At 38.3% G+C, this 18225-nt stretch overlaps 2 protein-coding genes across 6 annotated transcripts; one reads left to right on the top strand and one right to left on the bottom strand.

Moving 5' to 3' along the window:
• Positions 1–5987: 5987 nt before the first annotated feature.
• EMB2761 (threonyl-tRNA synthetase, putative / threonine-tRNA ligase) lies at positions 5988–9490 on the bottom strand. Its single transcript, XM_079052347.1, has 8 exons — positions 9066–9490; positions 8348–8494; positions 8072–8219; positions 7743–7996; positions 7101–7478; positions 6688–6996; positions 6412–6612; positions 5988–6322 (listed from the first exon to the last, which is right to left on the bottom strand). Exons 1-8 carry the CDS (start codon positions 9390–9392, stop codon positions 6062–6064), a joined length of 2025 nt encoding a protein of 674 aa, XP_078908473.1. The 5' UTR covers positions 9393–9490; the 3' UTR covers positions 5988–6061.
• Positions 9491–9745: 255 nt separating this feature from the next.
• Positions 9746–13238, top strand: LOC145115983 (histidine kinase CRE1-like). Of its 5 annotated transcripts, none has more exons than XM_079052339.1 (11): positions 9746–9761; positions 9856–10346; positions 10491–10782; positions 10873–11140; positions 11234–11343; positions 11439–11543; positions 11628–11755; positions 11958–12121; positions 12201–12434; positions 12694–12792; positions 12864–13238. In XM_079052339.1, exons 8-10 carry the CDS (start codon positions 11999–12001, stop codon positions 12760–12762), a joined length of 426 nt encoding a protein of 141 aa, XP_078908465.1. In that variant the 5' UTR covers positions 9746–9761; positions 9856–10346; positions 10491–10782; positions 10873–11140; positions 11234–11343; positions 11439–11543; positions 11628–11755; positions 11958–11998; the 3' UTR covers positions 12763–12792; positions 12864–13238. The 5 variants fall into 5 exon arrangements, with proteins under 5 accessions (XP_078908465.1, XP_078908466.1, XP_078908468.1 ...); XM_079052340.1 differs by lacking the exon at positions 9746–9761 and having other exon boundaries at positions 9768–10346; positions 10491–10559; positions 10699–10782; XM_079052342.1 differs by lacking the exon at positions 9746–9761 and having other exon boundaries at positions 9768–10346; positions 10873–11000.
• The last annotated feature ends 4987 nt before the right edge of the window (positions 13239–18225 follow it).

Raw genomic sequence — 18225 nt, 5'->3', positions numbered from 1 at the left:
ATAATTGGGTGTAAGAAAAAAGAGGGGGAGACAGAGAAGGAATATTTGGAAATTCTCTAGTGAAATATGATAATATCTAGATAGGGTAGTTAGTTCGTGTATTGGTTTCGCCACTAGTGGGTATTGGTAAGTGTTATAAGTGGGGGAGAATTGGAAATTCTCAGGTGGAGTGTCATTCAGTGGAGGTTTTTGCCTGTTGCCGTACGGAAGACGGGTTCCAGAGTGGTTGGGCGACCCAACCTGAAGTCGAAGATTTCCCCAAGTACGTGCACGGAGGTGATTTTTTCAAGTATACCTACAGGTGTTCAAGGTAGCATTAAGTCGGTTCGACTTACGTGAATGGTTAGGTTGGGAAGGGAACCAGGACGGGTGTAGAATTTTCTCAACAGACCCAGGGCGACCCGGATAGACTGAGGGCCCTGTGAGGCGGACCAGTCAGGCCGAAGGCCGGAGAATGGTCCAGACAGGCTGTAGGCCCAGTAAGGGCGGACCAGACATGCTGAAGGTTCTAAGAGTGGGCCAGATAGACTGAAGGCCCGGTGTGGGCGGTCCAGTCATGCTAAAGACTATATATGGATTATGTTAGAGTTGTGAGCAGGTGTTGAGTGTGTTGCTATGTTACAGCAATCAGGATGTCCGTTTCCTAGTTTTGAGCAGGCCGCCTTGTGATAGTAGTCTGAAGAACCGTGTGTTACGCGCTTGTTGGTTGCCATTTATAGAATGCCCGTAGAGATTGTTGGTGGTCATATAGGAGAGCCTGGAAACTTGTGGGCAACAACTTACTCATAAGGGAATCGTGTATGGTAGGGTTTCAGTATTGTGGCGCTTGTTGATGCTATGAAGGACATTGATTAGGCCTTCTTGGGCAATGGAGGAGGTGAGTATCTCCAGGAAGGAGTGTTGGGCAACTGAAGTGACGACGGCAGTGTCGATAGGTTATCGGGAGCATTCCAGTCATGAGCTGAGGGCCGGAGAGGGCATACCAGACTCATGATGTGGGCTTAGAAGCAATCCAGACCTATGTTGAGGACCATGTAAGGGTATTCCAGTCATAGGCTGTGGGCATAGAGATTGTGATGGTTATGTCTCTTGTAGGAGCGCATTCGGAATGGATGTATTGTTGAGATTCGGGGGAGTTGTACTCGGTTGTGACAAATCAAAGGATTGTGGATGAGACTAAAGGATAGACCCTTGGATCTCAAGTTATGAGTAGACGTGAGTTATGTTCATAGAGGTATTCCAATCTAGGGTATTCCATCATGAGGATGACCGGACCCTATGATTGATTGGACCTGACATGTTTGGTATTCCAACCCGAGGTTGATTGGGCCAAACATGTGCGTGATACGAGGGTATTCCATCCTAGAGATGATCGGACCCGTCGTAGGCATGCCTGGTATTCCAGCCCGAGGCTGATTGGGCCAGGTATGAGTGTTCATGCTAGTTAGCTGGTTATGTACGTGTGTGATTTCGGGAGCTGAAGGACACATTATCCTGTCAGCACACAAAAGGGATGTGCTTCAGAAACGGGGAGGGATGGGTCCCCGATACTTTAGATCATCAGGATCATGGCCAGGGTTGGCAAGGTGACTTATAGGTTAACTAGATCCACAACATTGTTCGCGTCTTGCAGCTGCGAAGAGATGCAAATTGGATGAGAAGGCGGTAACATCACTGAGTGATGTCCAGGCCGGAGAGCGCCTGACTGTTTCTGGGAAGGAAGGAGAGGATCCTACGAAGCAAGGAAGACCTTTGGTAAAGGTGCAGTAGGAGCACCAGATGGGATTCGAGTAGGATTGGGAGTCGGTGACGTAGAGCCGGGAGCATGACCAGAATTTGTTCGTCGCAGCAGGCTTCGAGGATGAAGCCTAGTTTAAGTGGGGGAGAGTTGTAACACTCCATTTTTCAAGTAGCTTCAAATTCATCCCTTGAATTTTAATTATGTTATTTTTGGCCCTTGGTTTGGAAGGAAGTGGCAAAAGGAGGCCCTGGTGGCAAAATGGTGATTTTGGGAATCTGAAGTAGTACGCTGGGCGTACATGTGAGTACGCTAAGCGTACTAGGGCGTGCCCTAGTATGCTGGGGGTACACATATGTACGCTGGGCATACGTGTGCCAGGGTGGAACCCTAACTTTTAGGGTTTGTGGAGTATTTAAGCACCTTATAGACCATTTCCTCTCATCTCTTTCAGCCTCCACACCTCCCTTAGCCGACTTGAGAGAACCCTAGCCTCCTAGTGATCATTCTTGAGCTTAGAAGTGTGTTTTTGTGACTTTAAGAAGAAGCTTGTGCATCAAGGAGTCAAGGAGGGAAGATTGGCTTGTAGATCTTAGTTCATCATCTGTTTTGGGAGCTTCAGAAGGTACAAAGTTGTTACCTTTGTGCCTATTTCTTCTAGATCTATCCTTGGTAGCTTATTTGCATTCTTTTGTCCCACAAAGTCCCATTATAATGCATGGATCATTTTGGACGATATGAGTTGTCCTTTCAGACCCTAGGATGGGTCCTAAGGCATAAAAATGAGGTCCCTTGAGCTAGTTTGGTCCCTAGTTCTTTGTAGGAGGTCTTAATGGATTAAGACCATGTATTGAGCCTTTTTCAGCCGACCAAATTCTTAAAGTTTGAGACTTTATGGTTCTAGAGCACATTTGAGCAGTGGATCTGAAGTTTAAGATCAAGTGCTTAATCCCTTAAGCACTTATGGAAGTTTTAAGACCTGCGAGGTTACGCCCCGCGTTGGGAGGAGTACGCCCCGCGTACTCGGTCAGCGTCCCCGTATCTTGGTCAATGTGAGGCCTCGTGTACGGTGAGCGTACCTCAGGAGTACGCCCCGCGTATGCGACTGTTTTGGGCTTCTTTACTTTGGGCTTCGGGTATTGGGTCATCTGTTTGGGCCTTGATGTTTAGGCCCTAATGGACTCTCTGGATTGGTGAGTCTTAGGCCAATTAGAGGATTAGACCTTTGGAAAAGGTCCGATAAGGTTGTGGGCCCAATTTGGAAAATTGTGCCAATAATGGGCCTTGTATATGTGGACTTTTGGATCATGGATTTGGTATTGGGCCTTGGCCCAAATTAGAGAAAAGGTAAAATGGACTATTATGCTATGTGGGACCGTTGGTCAAGATTGATATTTCGATTGTTGACTTAGTACTCGTTATTTTGGATAGTTCGGGATTTTGGTGAGACAGTGACTTGGGAATTGGATTCTTCAGTTCAGATCGACATTGCGAGGTGAGTTATCCTCACTTTACTCAAGGGTCTAAGGCACCAAGGTCGGCCCTTTGATTTGTTATTTGGAATTGTTATTGTTGTGATATGTTAGCTCGGTATCCTGGTAGATAGGATGGTTATATGCTATTATGATCTGTTAAATCGGTATCCTAGTAGATAGGATGTGGTTATTCTTAGAGACCTGTAGTTGGTCTAACTATCTATATACTGCTAGGTGATTACTTGTTATATGTGCACATGCTTGTTATGGTAGTTGAGGTTATTCCATCCCGAGGATGAGTGGACCCTAGTATGTTGTCTTTATAGACTGTTATATGATTATCTGATATAGATGCACATGTTTGATAGTATGTGGGCATTCCAACCCGATGGTTGTGGGCCGAGAGTATTCCATCCCGATGGATGATTGGACTCGTAGTATGTGGGCATTCCAACCTGATGGTTGTGGGCCGAGAGTATTCCATCCCGATGGATGATTGGACTCGTAGTATGTGGGCATTCCAACCCAATGGTTGTGGGCCGAGAGTATTCTATCCCGATGGATGATTGGACCCATAGTATATTGGCATTCCAACCCAATGGTTGAGGGTCTGGGGTATTCCAACCCGATGGTTGATTGGACCCATAGTATGCTGTTTGTTATTGTATGTGTATTGTTGTGTGTATGGGTCCTTTGGGGGTAACTCACTAAGCCTTCGAGCTTACATTTATCGATTATTGTTTCAGGTACAACGGATGACCGCGGGAAGGCGAAGGCGTGACCATACACTTCCTCGATTTATGATTATGATTTCTGGGAACTCTGATGTTTAAACTATTTTGAAAACAAATTGTAATAACCGAATGATTTTAAATGCTTTAAAAAGTCTTCAATTGTCTCGAATTTAATGGATGTTACAATATCTTTCGTCAGAATTCCCGTATTGCTCATGTTTTGATGTCATTTTCAGATAATTCGAGTGGAGCAATACTTTGGGAGCAACTTTGGATGCGTTTAATGGAGAATTGGAGCTAAATTGGAGCTAGAAACTTATGAAGGATGTTGAGGAACGATTGGAAGTTGCTTAAATCAAGGAAAAACGAACACTTCACGCGAAAAACCACAAATTCGATGTGAAGCCTTCGGGGATTGTTTACCATATTTTGAAGTTTAGAGAAAGAAAGGAAAAAATTCAATCGAATTTTCCAAATAAATTCGATCGTGTAAACAATTTGAACTTCAAAAAGAAATCAGTTAAATGCTAAATTCGATCAAAGCACAAAAATTCGATCGTGTTTTTCAGAAATTCGATCGAAATTTCTGTTTTCTTGCTCCGGAAGTTATTGGTTGGACCCATGATCATTATGTTTAGTAACATTGACCAAGTTTCAAGAAAAGTCAGTAAAGAAGAACGATGTCGGATGATGCGTGCAACATAGTCGAATTTCGAGGAGAGTCTGTTAATTGCATAAACAACAAGGTTTTTGTCAAAAACCGTGAACTGATGTTATCAAAAAGATATGTCATGGTTTTGATATTGGAAAAGTAGTCGGTGATGGAAAGATCTCACATGGTGATGTTGGGTAATTCGTTTTCGAGTTGCATATCTTTCGCTTCTTTGTTGAAACGGAAGAGATTCCTCAGGCTAACCCATATGTCCCTAGCGGAGGAGTCCTTCTTGAGCATTCTTTGTAGAAGAAACTGAGAGATGGTACCATAAAGCTAAAGCTTAACAATGGAGTTGATTTTGCGCCATTTGGTGTCGATAGGTTTAGGTTTAGGAGTCGGATCTTGATATGTCGCCTATGTGGTCGAGAACATCAAATGATACAGTAGGTGGATTTCATGTATATTGAACAAACAAGGATACTTTTTTGAATTGAAATTGTCTGGTATGAAATAAATTCACGACTTTTTGTTATTATGATTGATGAACTGAGGTTTTTACGAAATATTGATTTGTGAATTGTTGTATATGTAGTATATTGAGTACATGCAAACCGAATCAAAACCATGAACTCACAAGTATGTATCCAATATATTAAAGTCGATGAATCTTTAAAGGAAAATGCTAGAGCTAATTGAGCTTTGGGTAAACGCCTCATATAATGGGGTGTTAAAAGTTTCAAATAAACCCATTGTAATTCTCCTGCAACTCTCGTCTCTTTCTATGAATCTCATTGTTCCATATTGTTAATACTCATGTGGTTTTTAATTGAGTTTAGGTCATTTTTGGTCACTTAACTTTTGGTTTTGTGTTCATTTAGTCACTTAACTCTTTTTAAGTTTTAAAAGGTCATCGAACTTTTGACTTTGTGCTCATTTAGTCACTTAACTTTTTCTTCGGTCACTTAACTTTTGGATTTGTGTTCATTTAGTCACCTAACTTTTAAAATTGTGTTCGTTTAGTCACTAAACTTTTAAAATATTTTAAACGTTTAGTGACTAAATGAGCACAATTTTAAAAATTAGGTGACTAAATAAGCACAAATTCAAACGTTAAGTGACCAAACCAAAAGTTAAGTGACTAAATGAGTAGAAAGTCAAAAGTTCGATGACCTTTTAAAATTTAAAATGAGCTAAGTGATCAAATGAGTACAAAGTAAAAAGTTAAGTGACCAAAAAATTACCTAAACCCTTTTTAATTTTATTGCCATTCTCATGTTTTGATGATCCAACATATATATTTAACGATCTTGTACTTCTATAGTTCTATGTTTATGACTTCCTACTTAAAAACAAAATGAAAAGATTACAATAATACTATCGAAGAATTTCTCAAACACAAATTGTGTTATTATTCGTGTATAATTGTTCTACATTTTGTGTTTACACCAAAAATCACTAATCAAACAAATGTTCGATTCTCAACAGCATTCTTTATCCTCCCAATAAAATCATCAACCTCCATGGTTCCAAGCTCCCCACCAAACCTAGACCTAACAGTAACACACCCTGTCTCCACCTCCTTGGGCCCCACAACAGCCATTAATGGTATCTTCATCTTCTCTGCATTTCTAATAAGCTTTGGTAATCGCTCACCCGTGCACAACTCCACCCGTATACCAGAACCTTTCATCTTCTCCACAACATCTTTGCAGTATTCAAGCTAAAAAACATCAACAAACATCACATCTCAAAAGGGTATTTCAGACATTTGACAAACAACCAAACACAAATCATCTATATCTACTTTACCTGTGTATCAGTGACTGGTAGAATCCGAGCTTGAATTGGAGAAAGCCACAATGGAAAATCTCCAGCATAATGTTCAATAAGCACTCCAAAAAACCTTTCCAAAGATCCAAGAACTGCTCTATGAATCATAATCGGCCTCTTTTTCTCCGAATTTGAATCGATATATGTGATGTCAAAACGTTGTGGCAAGTTAAAGTCAACCTACAAAACTCAAAAACAAACAATCTTATGACTTTGACTTTGACTTTTTTCAAAGTGTCTTTCACCAAATGATACCTGTATGGTGGAGCATTGCCACTTCCTACCAAGGGCATCTTCAATCTTGAGATCAATCTTTGGGCCATAAAACGCACCACCACCTTCATCAACCTCATAAGCCCACCCTTTATCAGTCAAAGCATCCTTAAGTGCACCCGTGGCTTTCACCCATATCTCATCATCTCCTACTGCTTTCTCAGGCCTAGTCGAAAGGTTGACTTCATATTTGTCAAACCCAAATTGAAGCAACATTTGCTCTGTAAGATCCAACACACCCTTGATTTCATCTTTTATTTGATCCTCTAAACAAAAGATATGTGCATCATCCTATAACACAAATCATCTTAATTCCCCATAGTTCCATACACTATTATAGTGATATATATATATATATATATATATATATATATATATATATATATATTATATACCTGAGTGAAGCCTCGGACACGAAAAAGCCCGTGTAAGCTACCGGATAATTCGTATCTGTAAACGGTTCCTAACTCTGCAACCCGGATTGGGAAATCGCGATATGAGTGAGGTTTTCTTTTGTAGATTAAGATATGGTAAGGGCAATTCATGGGTCGAAGTTGATAAAGTTCTTCTTCAATGTTCATTTGGTCATACATGTTTTCTTTGTAGAAGTCTAAATGTCCACTAATGCTCCAAAGCTCTGCTTTTGCTACATGTGGAGTGTAAAGAAGATCATACCCACGTTGTGTGTGAATCTTTTTCCATAAATCTTCAATTATGTGCCTCACAATGGCGCCTTTTGGGTGCCAAAACACTAACCCTCCTCCCGCATCATCCTGTGGATTTAAAAAGTATGAATCTTGATGAAATATAAACTCAAATATTATCGTTACAAACCAATTCAAAAGTCAAGATTTAGAACAGGACAAAACATAATGTCCTTGTGCTGTGTTTGGCATGCATTGGACCCTGACAGACAGAGTCACTATCAGGACAAAAGTTGAAACTTTTTGAACTTTGTCCCTAAAAGATTGATCTTATATGTGTAAAAGACGTAAATGCCCTCCTCCTCTTACGGTCTATGATTATTGATTAATCACCTGTATGGAAAAGAGGTCAAGATCTTGACCAAGGCGTCTGTGATCACGGCGTTTAGCTTCTTCTTTAAAGTGTAAATATGCTTTCAATTGTTCTTCATTCTCCCATGCAGTTCCATAGATTCTTTGAAGCATTGGTTTATTTACATCTCCTCTCCAATAAGCACCAGCTACAGATTCAAGTTGTACAGCTCGTCTGTTGATATTTCCAGTAGTTTCAACGTGTGGGCCCGCACAAAGGTCCCACCATTCATCACCTAAAAAGAAAACAACATTTTACAATGTGAATAAAGTTCTTTGGTTATAAAAATATAAGGTAGTATAAGTGTTACCAATGTGATATATGGTGATAGGTTCTTCCTTTATGCTTTCCAAGATTTCCAATTTGTAAGGTTCGTTAATGGATGTTATTCTTTTGTGGGCTTCGTCTCTTGTCACTTCTTCTCTAACTAGAGGTAAGTTTCGACCAATGATACGATCCTACAGATGATTAAACAACAAATTAACAATCTATTAATATATTTGTGAGTTTATGAATTATGATTTATGAGCTCCAAACAGAGTATGGAAAACAATATAATGATATATGATATGTTTGAATGACTTACCATCTCCTTTTTAATCTTCTTGAGATCTTTATCAGTCAAAGACTCGATATCAAAATCATAGTAAAATCCGTGTTCAATCCATGGACCAATTGTCACTTTGGCATCTGGGAATACTTTTTGAACAGCCATAGCCATGACATGAGCACACTGCAATGCATCCATGGTGGAATCATTAGCCAAATTAATCATTTATGCATTTATGTTGACAAATACATAACTAGAAAGAACCAATCATAATCACGAAGATCAAATGCAAGCATTTTGGATCACTGTTGGTTAACTTCTTTCAAGTTTTACTAACACCAATCGGTTAATATGTTTGAATCTACCTTACCTGATTGCTAAAATGCAAAATCTAGTTTCTAAGTGGTGCATTTTGAATTCATGTAAGTCAAATACCAAGAATTTCAAACTTAAAAGTGATATGAAATTGCCACGGATTCATATCACAATTTCTCGATTACTAATTGTTCTTAAAAGTTTGAATGTCTTGATTTGAAAATTTAGGCTAAACGTTAACAAAACCCATAAAATTTCGAATTTTTTCAGGCTGAGTTTGACTCCTGAAAGTCAAAATGCATCTCTGTTAACCTAAATAGTTTCATTTCGACATACCAATGGTATGTGAAATTGTTACGCTAAGGATTTTTAAGTTAGTGCAAATTTGTAAAAGCATAGGATGTAAATTTATCAAATTAAAGAAAGGAGGAAAATTTACTGTATGACGAATTCTGAGGAGTGTCTCGGACGATTCATTAGTAGGAAGGACTACTTTCTCCACCTCCTTAGGAACGTCATCCGAAGCGTTACTTTCCTCGGCGGCAACGGCAGTACCAGGATCGGTGGCAACGGCGGCCGGCGACGATGAGAAGCGATAATGGGATTTCTTGAAAAGATAAATCGATTGGGACTTTCGGTTATAAAATTGCTTGGAGATGGGGTTACAGAGTATGGAAGAAGATGAAACAGAAGGCTTTATTGGTAATCGGAGAGATGAACCGAAGAGAGGACGCGACGATGAAGCCATTCTGTGTAGGACAAACATGGCGTCGTTTCAGTTTCTACTCCGTCATCTTTAGCTTGTTTGAGTTGAGGTTTTGTGGCCAAGGTTGTTCCCTTGTATGAATAGAAAAATAGCTAAGAATTAACAATGTAGTTTCAAATTTTCGTTATATGATTTTACTTTTTTGTTTATTATAGTATTATTATTATATATATATATATATTAAAGTTGTCCAATTTTGTTCCTTAAATTATATTTCCGGTCCCTCTATTTTTGTTTGTGTCGATCATCGTTTGGGTTTATATAATTACATTTTCGATCCCTCTATTTTTGTTTGTGTGTCGATCATCGTTTGGGTTTATACGCTTCCGATCCTTCCCACCGCGTCCTTATCCGATATCTTCCGTTGAGGTTCTCGATTCTTCTGATTTTTCTGCTTCATTCCCCCTACCCGCTTTCTCATCCACTAATATTCGGATGTGTTTCGCTTCCGTTTCAATAACAGAGAAGGATAGAGATGCAGCAACGATACCGCCGGCGTTTCTATCTCATGCCATTACCGGTGAGCCCTTAATCACCGAAAGAGAAGACACGATGTACCCTCTTCTTCTCTCTTTTTTCTTCTCGGCTTCAAGCTTCCACCTCCGGCCTGTCACAAACACCACCGCCAGCAAACCTGCCCTGTGCAACGTAGGTGTTGACCTCATCGCAGCAGCGGGTTCCGATTTAGGTTCTGACCATCGACCGGGTTCCTATTTTGGTTCTGACGACGGGATTGGGACAATCGAAGCGGCGCAACAGCCCCAACCAATATGAATTTGGGTGTTATCACAACCCAATTCCTTTTTCCCCTTTTTTGTGTTTCAGTTTTCTTAAGCCAAGTTCCATTTTGTCAAAAAAAGGCGTTTCGCTGCGTTTGATACAATACGTTGAGACCGGCTCCCTTTCCCCTTCGAATCTGACGAATCAAAGTGGGAAACACAGTCCTTGCTGCCGGTAAGTTTCTCCGATGGTCGGGTTCACAGCAGTTTAGCTTTATAATTCGCACTGTCATTCAATTGGTACTGTCATTTGGACGGAAGGATGCAATTTAGGTTTTCTTCTGTTATTCATGCTGTGACACTTTCAATTTTTGTACAGTTCAAATTTATTGAATGCTTTCAATGGATGACAAAAAAGGCCTATCAGGATACTACTTCAGATATCAAGGTTTACTTTACCAGTGTTTCCAGTAGTTTTGGAACAAGTGTTGATACAACTCTTGGTTATATTCAATTTCACATATTTCCAACCCACAACAGGTTACTTCTCTTTCACTTTTCATTTATAGATAATTGTTTTTCAATAGCTGCAGCTGGATCTGTCGTCATTTCCGATGAATTGGTGCTCATAAAAGCAGGTTGTGCCAGCTAATTTGCACCTTTCCCAAAAGGTAAATATAACCCATTTTCAAGATTTCATTTTTTTAAAGATTTAATGACTCCACATCAAGATTTGACATGTTTTTGGGATGAAATTGCAGGGTGTATGTTCCATAGCAAGGGTGGTTTGATGAGTTTTGGCCATCCAATGAACAAAAGGCAATCCCAAGGGTGGATAGTGAAGGCGAGATGTGTGGGCCTAATTTTAAAGAGGACACTTAATCTAGGGGTACTGAAACTAATTGGACACAATGGGATGATCATTGTTGATTGTGAATCATGATCAATCATCAAGGTCCCATTTTACATCAACTTTTTTTTTGTCTCCGAGATCCTATTTTACTTCAACTTTTTGTTTGTTTCTAGAATGTAAGTATTTAATTTTGTGAAATAATTTGACTAATGCCAATTCAATTTTGTTGGCCTAAAAACGTTTTTTGTTTGTTGAAATGTTTGTTGTAGCTTCGATGAGGTATTGGAAGGTTGGTTTTCAGAATATATGTTATACAACCTCAGTGGTTCAAAGATAAAACTAATATGTTTAAGGGGAGGGGTAGTCAATCACATTACTGGTTATCTTCTACTTATCGATTATTTTATAAAAGTATGTAAATAACTAAATAAGTGATTAATTATCTGATTAAATAAATTACTTTTTTGCTTTCAGATATATGTTCCAACAAATCCTCAAGGAGCAGAACCGTTGCCTCCAGCTATTGTTGTTACAGAGACTGATTATTATTTGAGAAAATTATGGGGTGCACCCTCAGAGGTGTATAATATATTTATTAATTATTATATCTTTTAGTTTAGCTATTAAGTTTTGTTCATTATTAAAAGGTGTTGAAAATTTCAGGGTTTAAAGAAGAAGCTAAGGTATTTGCTAACTCAACATCGTTTAGAAATTTCGCAAGCTGGCCTTGAATCCAAAGAGGGATTAACTTGGGAAATGATTAAAAGAAGAGGCGATAAAGAAGTTCACAAGTACATCACCTGTTTTTATATATATTTAATTCTAAAAATTAAAATCCAAAGCAACACTTGAAAATTCTATATCTTTGATTGTGAATATGGTCTCTGTAAGTTACTGTTAATTTAGTATCAATGTTCTGTTTTTGATGTTTTTACTTAGCGTTATGGATCATTTCTTTTGGATTTGTCGCCATTTATGTTTATAAATGCATAGATGCAGGGCATCAAGAGAGAATCGAAGAGGGTTTAGTGAGTATGTGTGATCAAAGGGCAAGTATGTTGCAAGATCAATTTAGGGTTAGTGTAAATCATGTACATGCTCTGGGTGTTCTGGTGTCGACTTTTCATTATTACACGAACCCATCAGTAATCGATCAGGTTTCAACATTATTAATGTGTGTTTGTTTATCTTTTTTCTTCTTTTTGTGATTGAATTTGTTTTTTTTTTCAAATCCAGCAAACATTTGCAGAATACACAGCAAGAACAGCATTCGAGCGACCTTTGTTGAGTGGAGTTGCATATGCACGAAGGGTAATGAATTACGAGAGAGAAGACCTCCAGAGACAACATGATGGGACCATAAGAACAATGACGAAAGAGCCCTCGCCATTTCGTGACGAATATGCCCCTGTAATTTTCGCTCAAGAAACTGTTTCCTATCTTAAATTGGTAGATATGATGTCTGGCGAGGTATGTTTTTTTTATACTTATTTAATAATTATATTTCATAAATGTTTGTTATATGGGTATAAAAATATAAAATATATACCCTTCGAAGTTAAATTTAAGAAAGTCGAATTTGATGATAGGAGGATGTATCTGAGAATTTCAAAAATGCTAAAACTGTCTCGCACAGTACATACATAGATTTATGTGTCCATTTCTTTCTAATGATTTTTTGTTTCTTACCATTTCATATAACATAACATGTCGAATACCTTACGTGTAGGTTGACTTGGACAACTTTTATGATGCGTTGATCTCCATTAAACAAGAAATAGCAGAAATCGAGAAATGAATAGTCGACATCAACAACAATGTCATCAAGGTAATTTCAGCAATAACTAAGTTTTACTGTCAGTTGTATCAGGGGTCATGACGGGAATTATAATTTTGTAGGGAGCTCCTCATGCACCACAACTACTCATGGCTGATAAGTGAACAAAACCACACTCTTGAGAATATGCAGCTTACCCTGCTCCATGGCTCTCTATCTTTTATGAATAATTTGTGATGAGTCATTGGTCTATCTTTTTCTCGGTGGAGAAGAACACCATGACACCTGCGATGGAACCCTTAGCAGTTTCTTTGCAGTTGTTCAAATAATATCATTTTTATTTTTGGAACCCTTAGCAGTTTGTTTACAGTTGTTCAAATATTATCATTTTTATTTTTGGAACCCTTAGCAGTTTGTTTACAGTTGTTCAAATAATATCATTTTTACTAAAATAGACTACTGGATGATTTATTAAAATTTGTTCCTTATGATGCAAATTTTGTAATGGTTAGTGGGGTTTAATACTTTTGTGTTTACTAAAATAGACAAGGGAAAACTAATATAGTTTATGTTTATTTCTGTCAAATGTCCAATATATTTTCTCTCAGTTCTGTCAAAGGCCCCAAATCGAATTAGTGGCTGTTATTGATTTGGGGCCTTCGATTCTACAAGTGCTTTTCTCTATTTCACCATAAATGATTCAAAATTAAAATAGGTCGATTTGAATTCGATTCATTTAAGCATTAGAAAATAAATTCAGTTGTTTAGTTATTCATGATTAATAAATTCAAATATTTTAGTAAACAAATAATACTAAGTCAATAAAAAAAAATATTTTTCCCGCTCAATATTTTTCCGTTCTTTCTTAAATTCTCATTGCAGCTAACAGTTTGCAATTTTAGAGAAAAACATCAAATCTTTCTTTTCCTACATATATACAACTGCATCTTTTAGCCCGAATGGTTACGAAAGCACTAACATAGAGCCAAAATCAATCGCAGATCCAAGATGGCGAAGAGCTAAAATCAATCGCAGATCCAAGATGGCGAAGAGTTGTATTCAAAATCAGTGGCTCTGCAGTTCCATCCCATCAACCAAAGGATAAACCCATCAAGTATATATTTCGATAAATAGCTTATCCGACAACAAAAAAAATATCCATGACGAAACAATATTACTACCCCATAACAATACTCAAACTATAAACAAATAGTTGATCAAATAACATTTACAAAGAACAAACAACGGAAAAAATTGTCGCATCCGACCCCCGCAACGCGGGGGTTCCCCACCTACTATATATATTAAAGTTGTGAAAGAAAGGAATGGTGAAGTTGGCATACTTTGTCCAGGTTTGGTCCCTTGATTTACATATTCGGTCCATGTACTTCTTTAATTAATTTATTCATGTCCTTTTGTTTGTGTTCCATTCAACTTCCCATTTTTTTGGCAGAATTGGTCCCTGTATTATTGTTGGAAGTTAGGAATACTAAATTTGGATTTTTTTGGCAACTTTGCTCATTATTCTTTACTCATTTTGACACTTTTGGTCATTGCAATCAATATTTTTACACTTTTTTGGAACATTTTAATATTTAAAGTAAACTTTTACATTTTTTGTCCGGGGCAAAGCCCAGACTTTTCATCCTTGCACTTTCTATGTCTGTCATATTTATCAATTCGGAAACAACATTGAAAGCTTCTGGCCCCCGCGTAGCGGGGGTAACCTTTCTAGTTTTTATTAAAACACTAAACTTTAAAAAAAATACACATTATATCAATAGATAACATCTAATGGCTTCGAGTTACATGAATAGATGAATGATGAGTGGCAGGGACGGAGCTTGAAGTGTTGATTTGGGGGCCGAAAATAAAATATGTATAAAAATTGAAGAAAGAGGGTCAAAGTCAAAATTTATAGTTTTAGGCTTAATATGTAAAAAATTTAATACTTATGGGCTAGTTATGAAGAAAAAAACGGGGGGGGGGGGGGGGGGGGGACAGCCCCTCCTGGCCCTACATAAGCTTCGTCCCTCATGAGTGGTACCTAAGGAACACCGTCCTCCATGTCTAGGTACCAAGGAATTGGAACCCGATATGGATTATGCTTGCCGAGCATCCTTCAAGACTTCATTTCATTTTTTGGGTGTACTTTGTACATTATTTGTAGCAAATTGTATAAGATAGGAGGGATGGTCATTTCCTAGGTTTAGGAATGAAATAGATGGGTAACAAGATAGGGACGGACGCATGAATTGATAGTAGGCGTTATCGGAATTCTTTTTTCCAGTCAAACATAATATAAAAGATGTTATTAATAACCTTTGTAGTTGTGTTGTAGTTATGTTAATAGCAACATACTCTTATTACTTTATTTAATAAATCATTCTATTTTCACTTCTTTTTCATATTTATAGTACGTATAGCATCTTATTTTGTGACGCCCGTTCTATTTAATTGTTTCGAAATAGGATTGATATATTTTTACGAGAAATTATATAACTAAAAAAACTAAGTTTCATAAGTTTGACAAACTAATTAAAGAAATAAATAAATAAATAAATAATAATAATAAAATCAATTACTTAATTAATTAGGATTTATAAATCCAGGGGTGTTTTGTGCATTTTTCCGAAATCAGTTTTGAATGGATATTTCGAATATAAGCTGCCATTAGACTGAACCTAAGGGACCAAAACCGAAAATTTCCATTTGTGAACCTCTTTATGTTGAGAATCATAGAAAACAACTGTCCCCAAACCTCATACGCATTAATTTTGGACCTTAAGCCTTTCTCATTTCTTTTTTTACGTAGTTGTCGGGTTATTTTACGTAGTGACACAATAGATAAAAAAATTCGAAAAAAAATTCATTGCATACAGGAAAGTTAAGTGTTGTCAGTGCCACACCGGACATCTAACTAAAACCACCCCTGTAAAAAGAACGTGTCATTTACATGGCATCACGGATAGGAGGGATGGATTGTCACCATTAACCATCTTGACATGGCTAATGTAATGTGTCAAAGGTAAAATTATATATTGTTCTCATATTTTTTTATACATTGTTATGGGTGTTGCTAAAAAAACCTAAAATAATGTGAAATTTGCATGCTAAGATCAACACACTTTACACCCATACACATGGAGGTTTATCTAATATACCCAATTATATATTGTGTTTTTATGGGTTTTTGTTTTTAAAAAATACCAGCTATAGACAAAAAAAAAATTGGGGGGGGGGGGGGTGATTTCAAAATTTAGTCACAAAAAACAAAAATTCCGGCTATAGACATACGTTCCGTGGAGCTCCCCTCTACGGGCTCCGCTGAATCATAAAATCACCGCGGAATCCTAAATGTTGTACAATATTGTATGGACCGCAGAGGGATCCGCAGAGCTACCTCCACGGACACATTAAACCCTCCGCGGAGTGTTGGTTCTGTCGTTCATTAAATCCTTCGCGTAGCTTGTGACGAGGGCTCCGCGGATGGGTTAACCTCTCCGCGTAATGATTGGTTATAGGCTTATTAGCGACGGTTTTTGTGATATAAAGGATTTTATTTTTGTTCTATTTGCAAAAATGTGACAACCCGGAACTTCTATCCTGTACATCTAGTCGATTCAATCAATGTTAAACTCGTTTCTGTTAACTTCAAGCATTGTTTAAGGGTTCACTTAAGTGTTCTAAGCGTGAGTACAACCGAGGTTGAGGTTAGGAATGAGTCATCAAGTCGTATAGTGACAAAACCAAGCCATACACACCTTTAGGAGGAGTGTACGGTCGTACACATGAGTGTGCGGCCGCACACCCACCTCTTGGCAACACACTCACTCTTATATAAAGGGCAGACTCATTTCCTTTCATTCCTTTCACACCTTGGCCGCACACCACACCATTCTCTCAAGTTTCTTCAACCGTGAACCCTCCAAAGCTTCAAGAACGTGAGTAATTCATCCTCTAACTTGTTAACCATGAAAGTCCACTCTATCTAAGCCTTAAGTCCGCAATATTCATCATGTTCTTCATGTTTAGAAGAGGGTGTGGCCGCACACTCCTAAAAGACCCTCCAAAGTGAGAGTTTGGCCCCTATTTCCGAGTTGGACATGACCCTAGCCTTGTTGCATCTTAAAGTTAACATTTTGGGGCATAAACATGAAGTGTGTACGGCAGCACACCCCTTTGTGCGGCCGCACACACGCCTTGGGACCATACACCCATTTTGATGAACATTTCGGGCTTCAAACTTGCACTACAACGAAGCATGGACCCAGAACACTTCATGGATGCTAGCATGAACCTTGAAAACACCTCAAAGTCACACTCCATCATGAGTGTGCGGCCGCACACCCCATGGGCCGCACACCCATGGTCGTACACACCCCTAGGGTGGCCGTACACCTCCCTCACTCAATCATATGTGATTTTAGCACTTTGTCCAAGTGTTTCCAAGTCCTTAGAGCGGTTTTCTATCATGTCTAGTCGCGGATTACCCTAATTTGAATCATATATGTGTTATTGCATGATAATTAGGATCCAATTGTATTCAAAGCTTCACTTGACCCTCAGCATTCCATACCGGTCTTCGTGCAAACCACTCACTCAAGGTGAGTTCATACCCCTACGCTTTTACTGGTTTTTAAAAGGTTTTCAGGGGGGAATACAAGCCACACACGAATGCTTTTTGTGAACTAATACAAAAGGGTCTTTTAACAAGTATAAAACTCATGCAATTCTCATATCTTATCCATTTTGTACCATGTTGAGCATAAGGGACACTTTCAACTTACAAGTAAAATTGCATAGTTTTTCAGATTCAATATCCTCATCAACTACACTATACATACAAACTTTAATAGGTATAGTTTGGGATTTTCTAAGCGTAACTCTTACAAGTCCAGAGATTCATCACTACTAAGCATATAAACTATGGCAGATTTAGTTATGGTATACATCACTACATGAGCACGGCATTTCATAATTATTTAAGTATAATTGTCACTACATATAGTATACATACGGATTTCACTACAGTATAACACTATAGAACTACATGTAAACTGGATTGTACAACATTGTGAGGCACTACTTCAAAACCGTACCCTTAGGTGTACAGGGCTAAATCCTATCATAGTATAACCAGAGTCTCCTGGAGGGAGAGCGTGAGATTTGTGAATAGATCTATTCGGGATTGACAATCCCACACCTGAACCGCTAGCTACAGTTAGGCAGGCATGCCTGGGGTGACAAATGTCATTTAACCAACACTTGAAGGACGTTGTAAAGGTCTCTAGGTCACATCAAGCATGGTTATACGACTCACAATAAGTATAAACTAACCATTTGTTTACAGGAATTCATTCTTCAATGGTTTTATTTTAAGTAATAAAACATACCACGCATACTGGTGATAGCCAGGGTTTGCAAACGGAATCGATTATACAATGATTTCCATACAGAATACATACATGTTATGATTAGCTT

Source organism: Lactuca virosa, chromosome 5 (assembly GCF_052849685.1).
Source record: "Lactuca virosa cultivar CGN04683 chromosome 5, Lactuca_virosa_CGN04683_v6, whole genome shotgun sequence".
Taxonomy (NCBI): Eukaryota; Viridiplantae; Streptophyta; class Magnoliopsida; order Asterales; family Asteraceae; genus Lactuca; species Lactuca virosa.
This window is presented reverse-complemented; position numbering and strand designations above follow the sequence as displayed.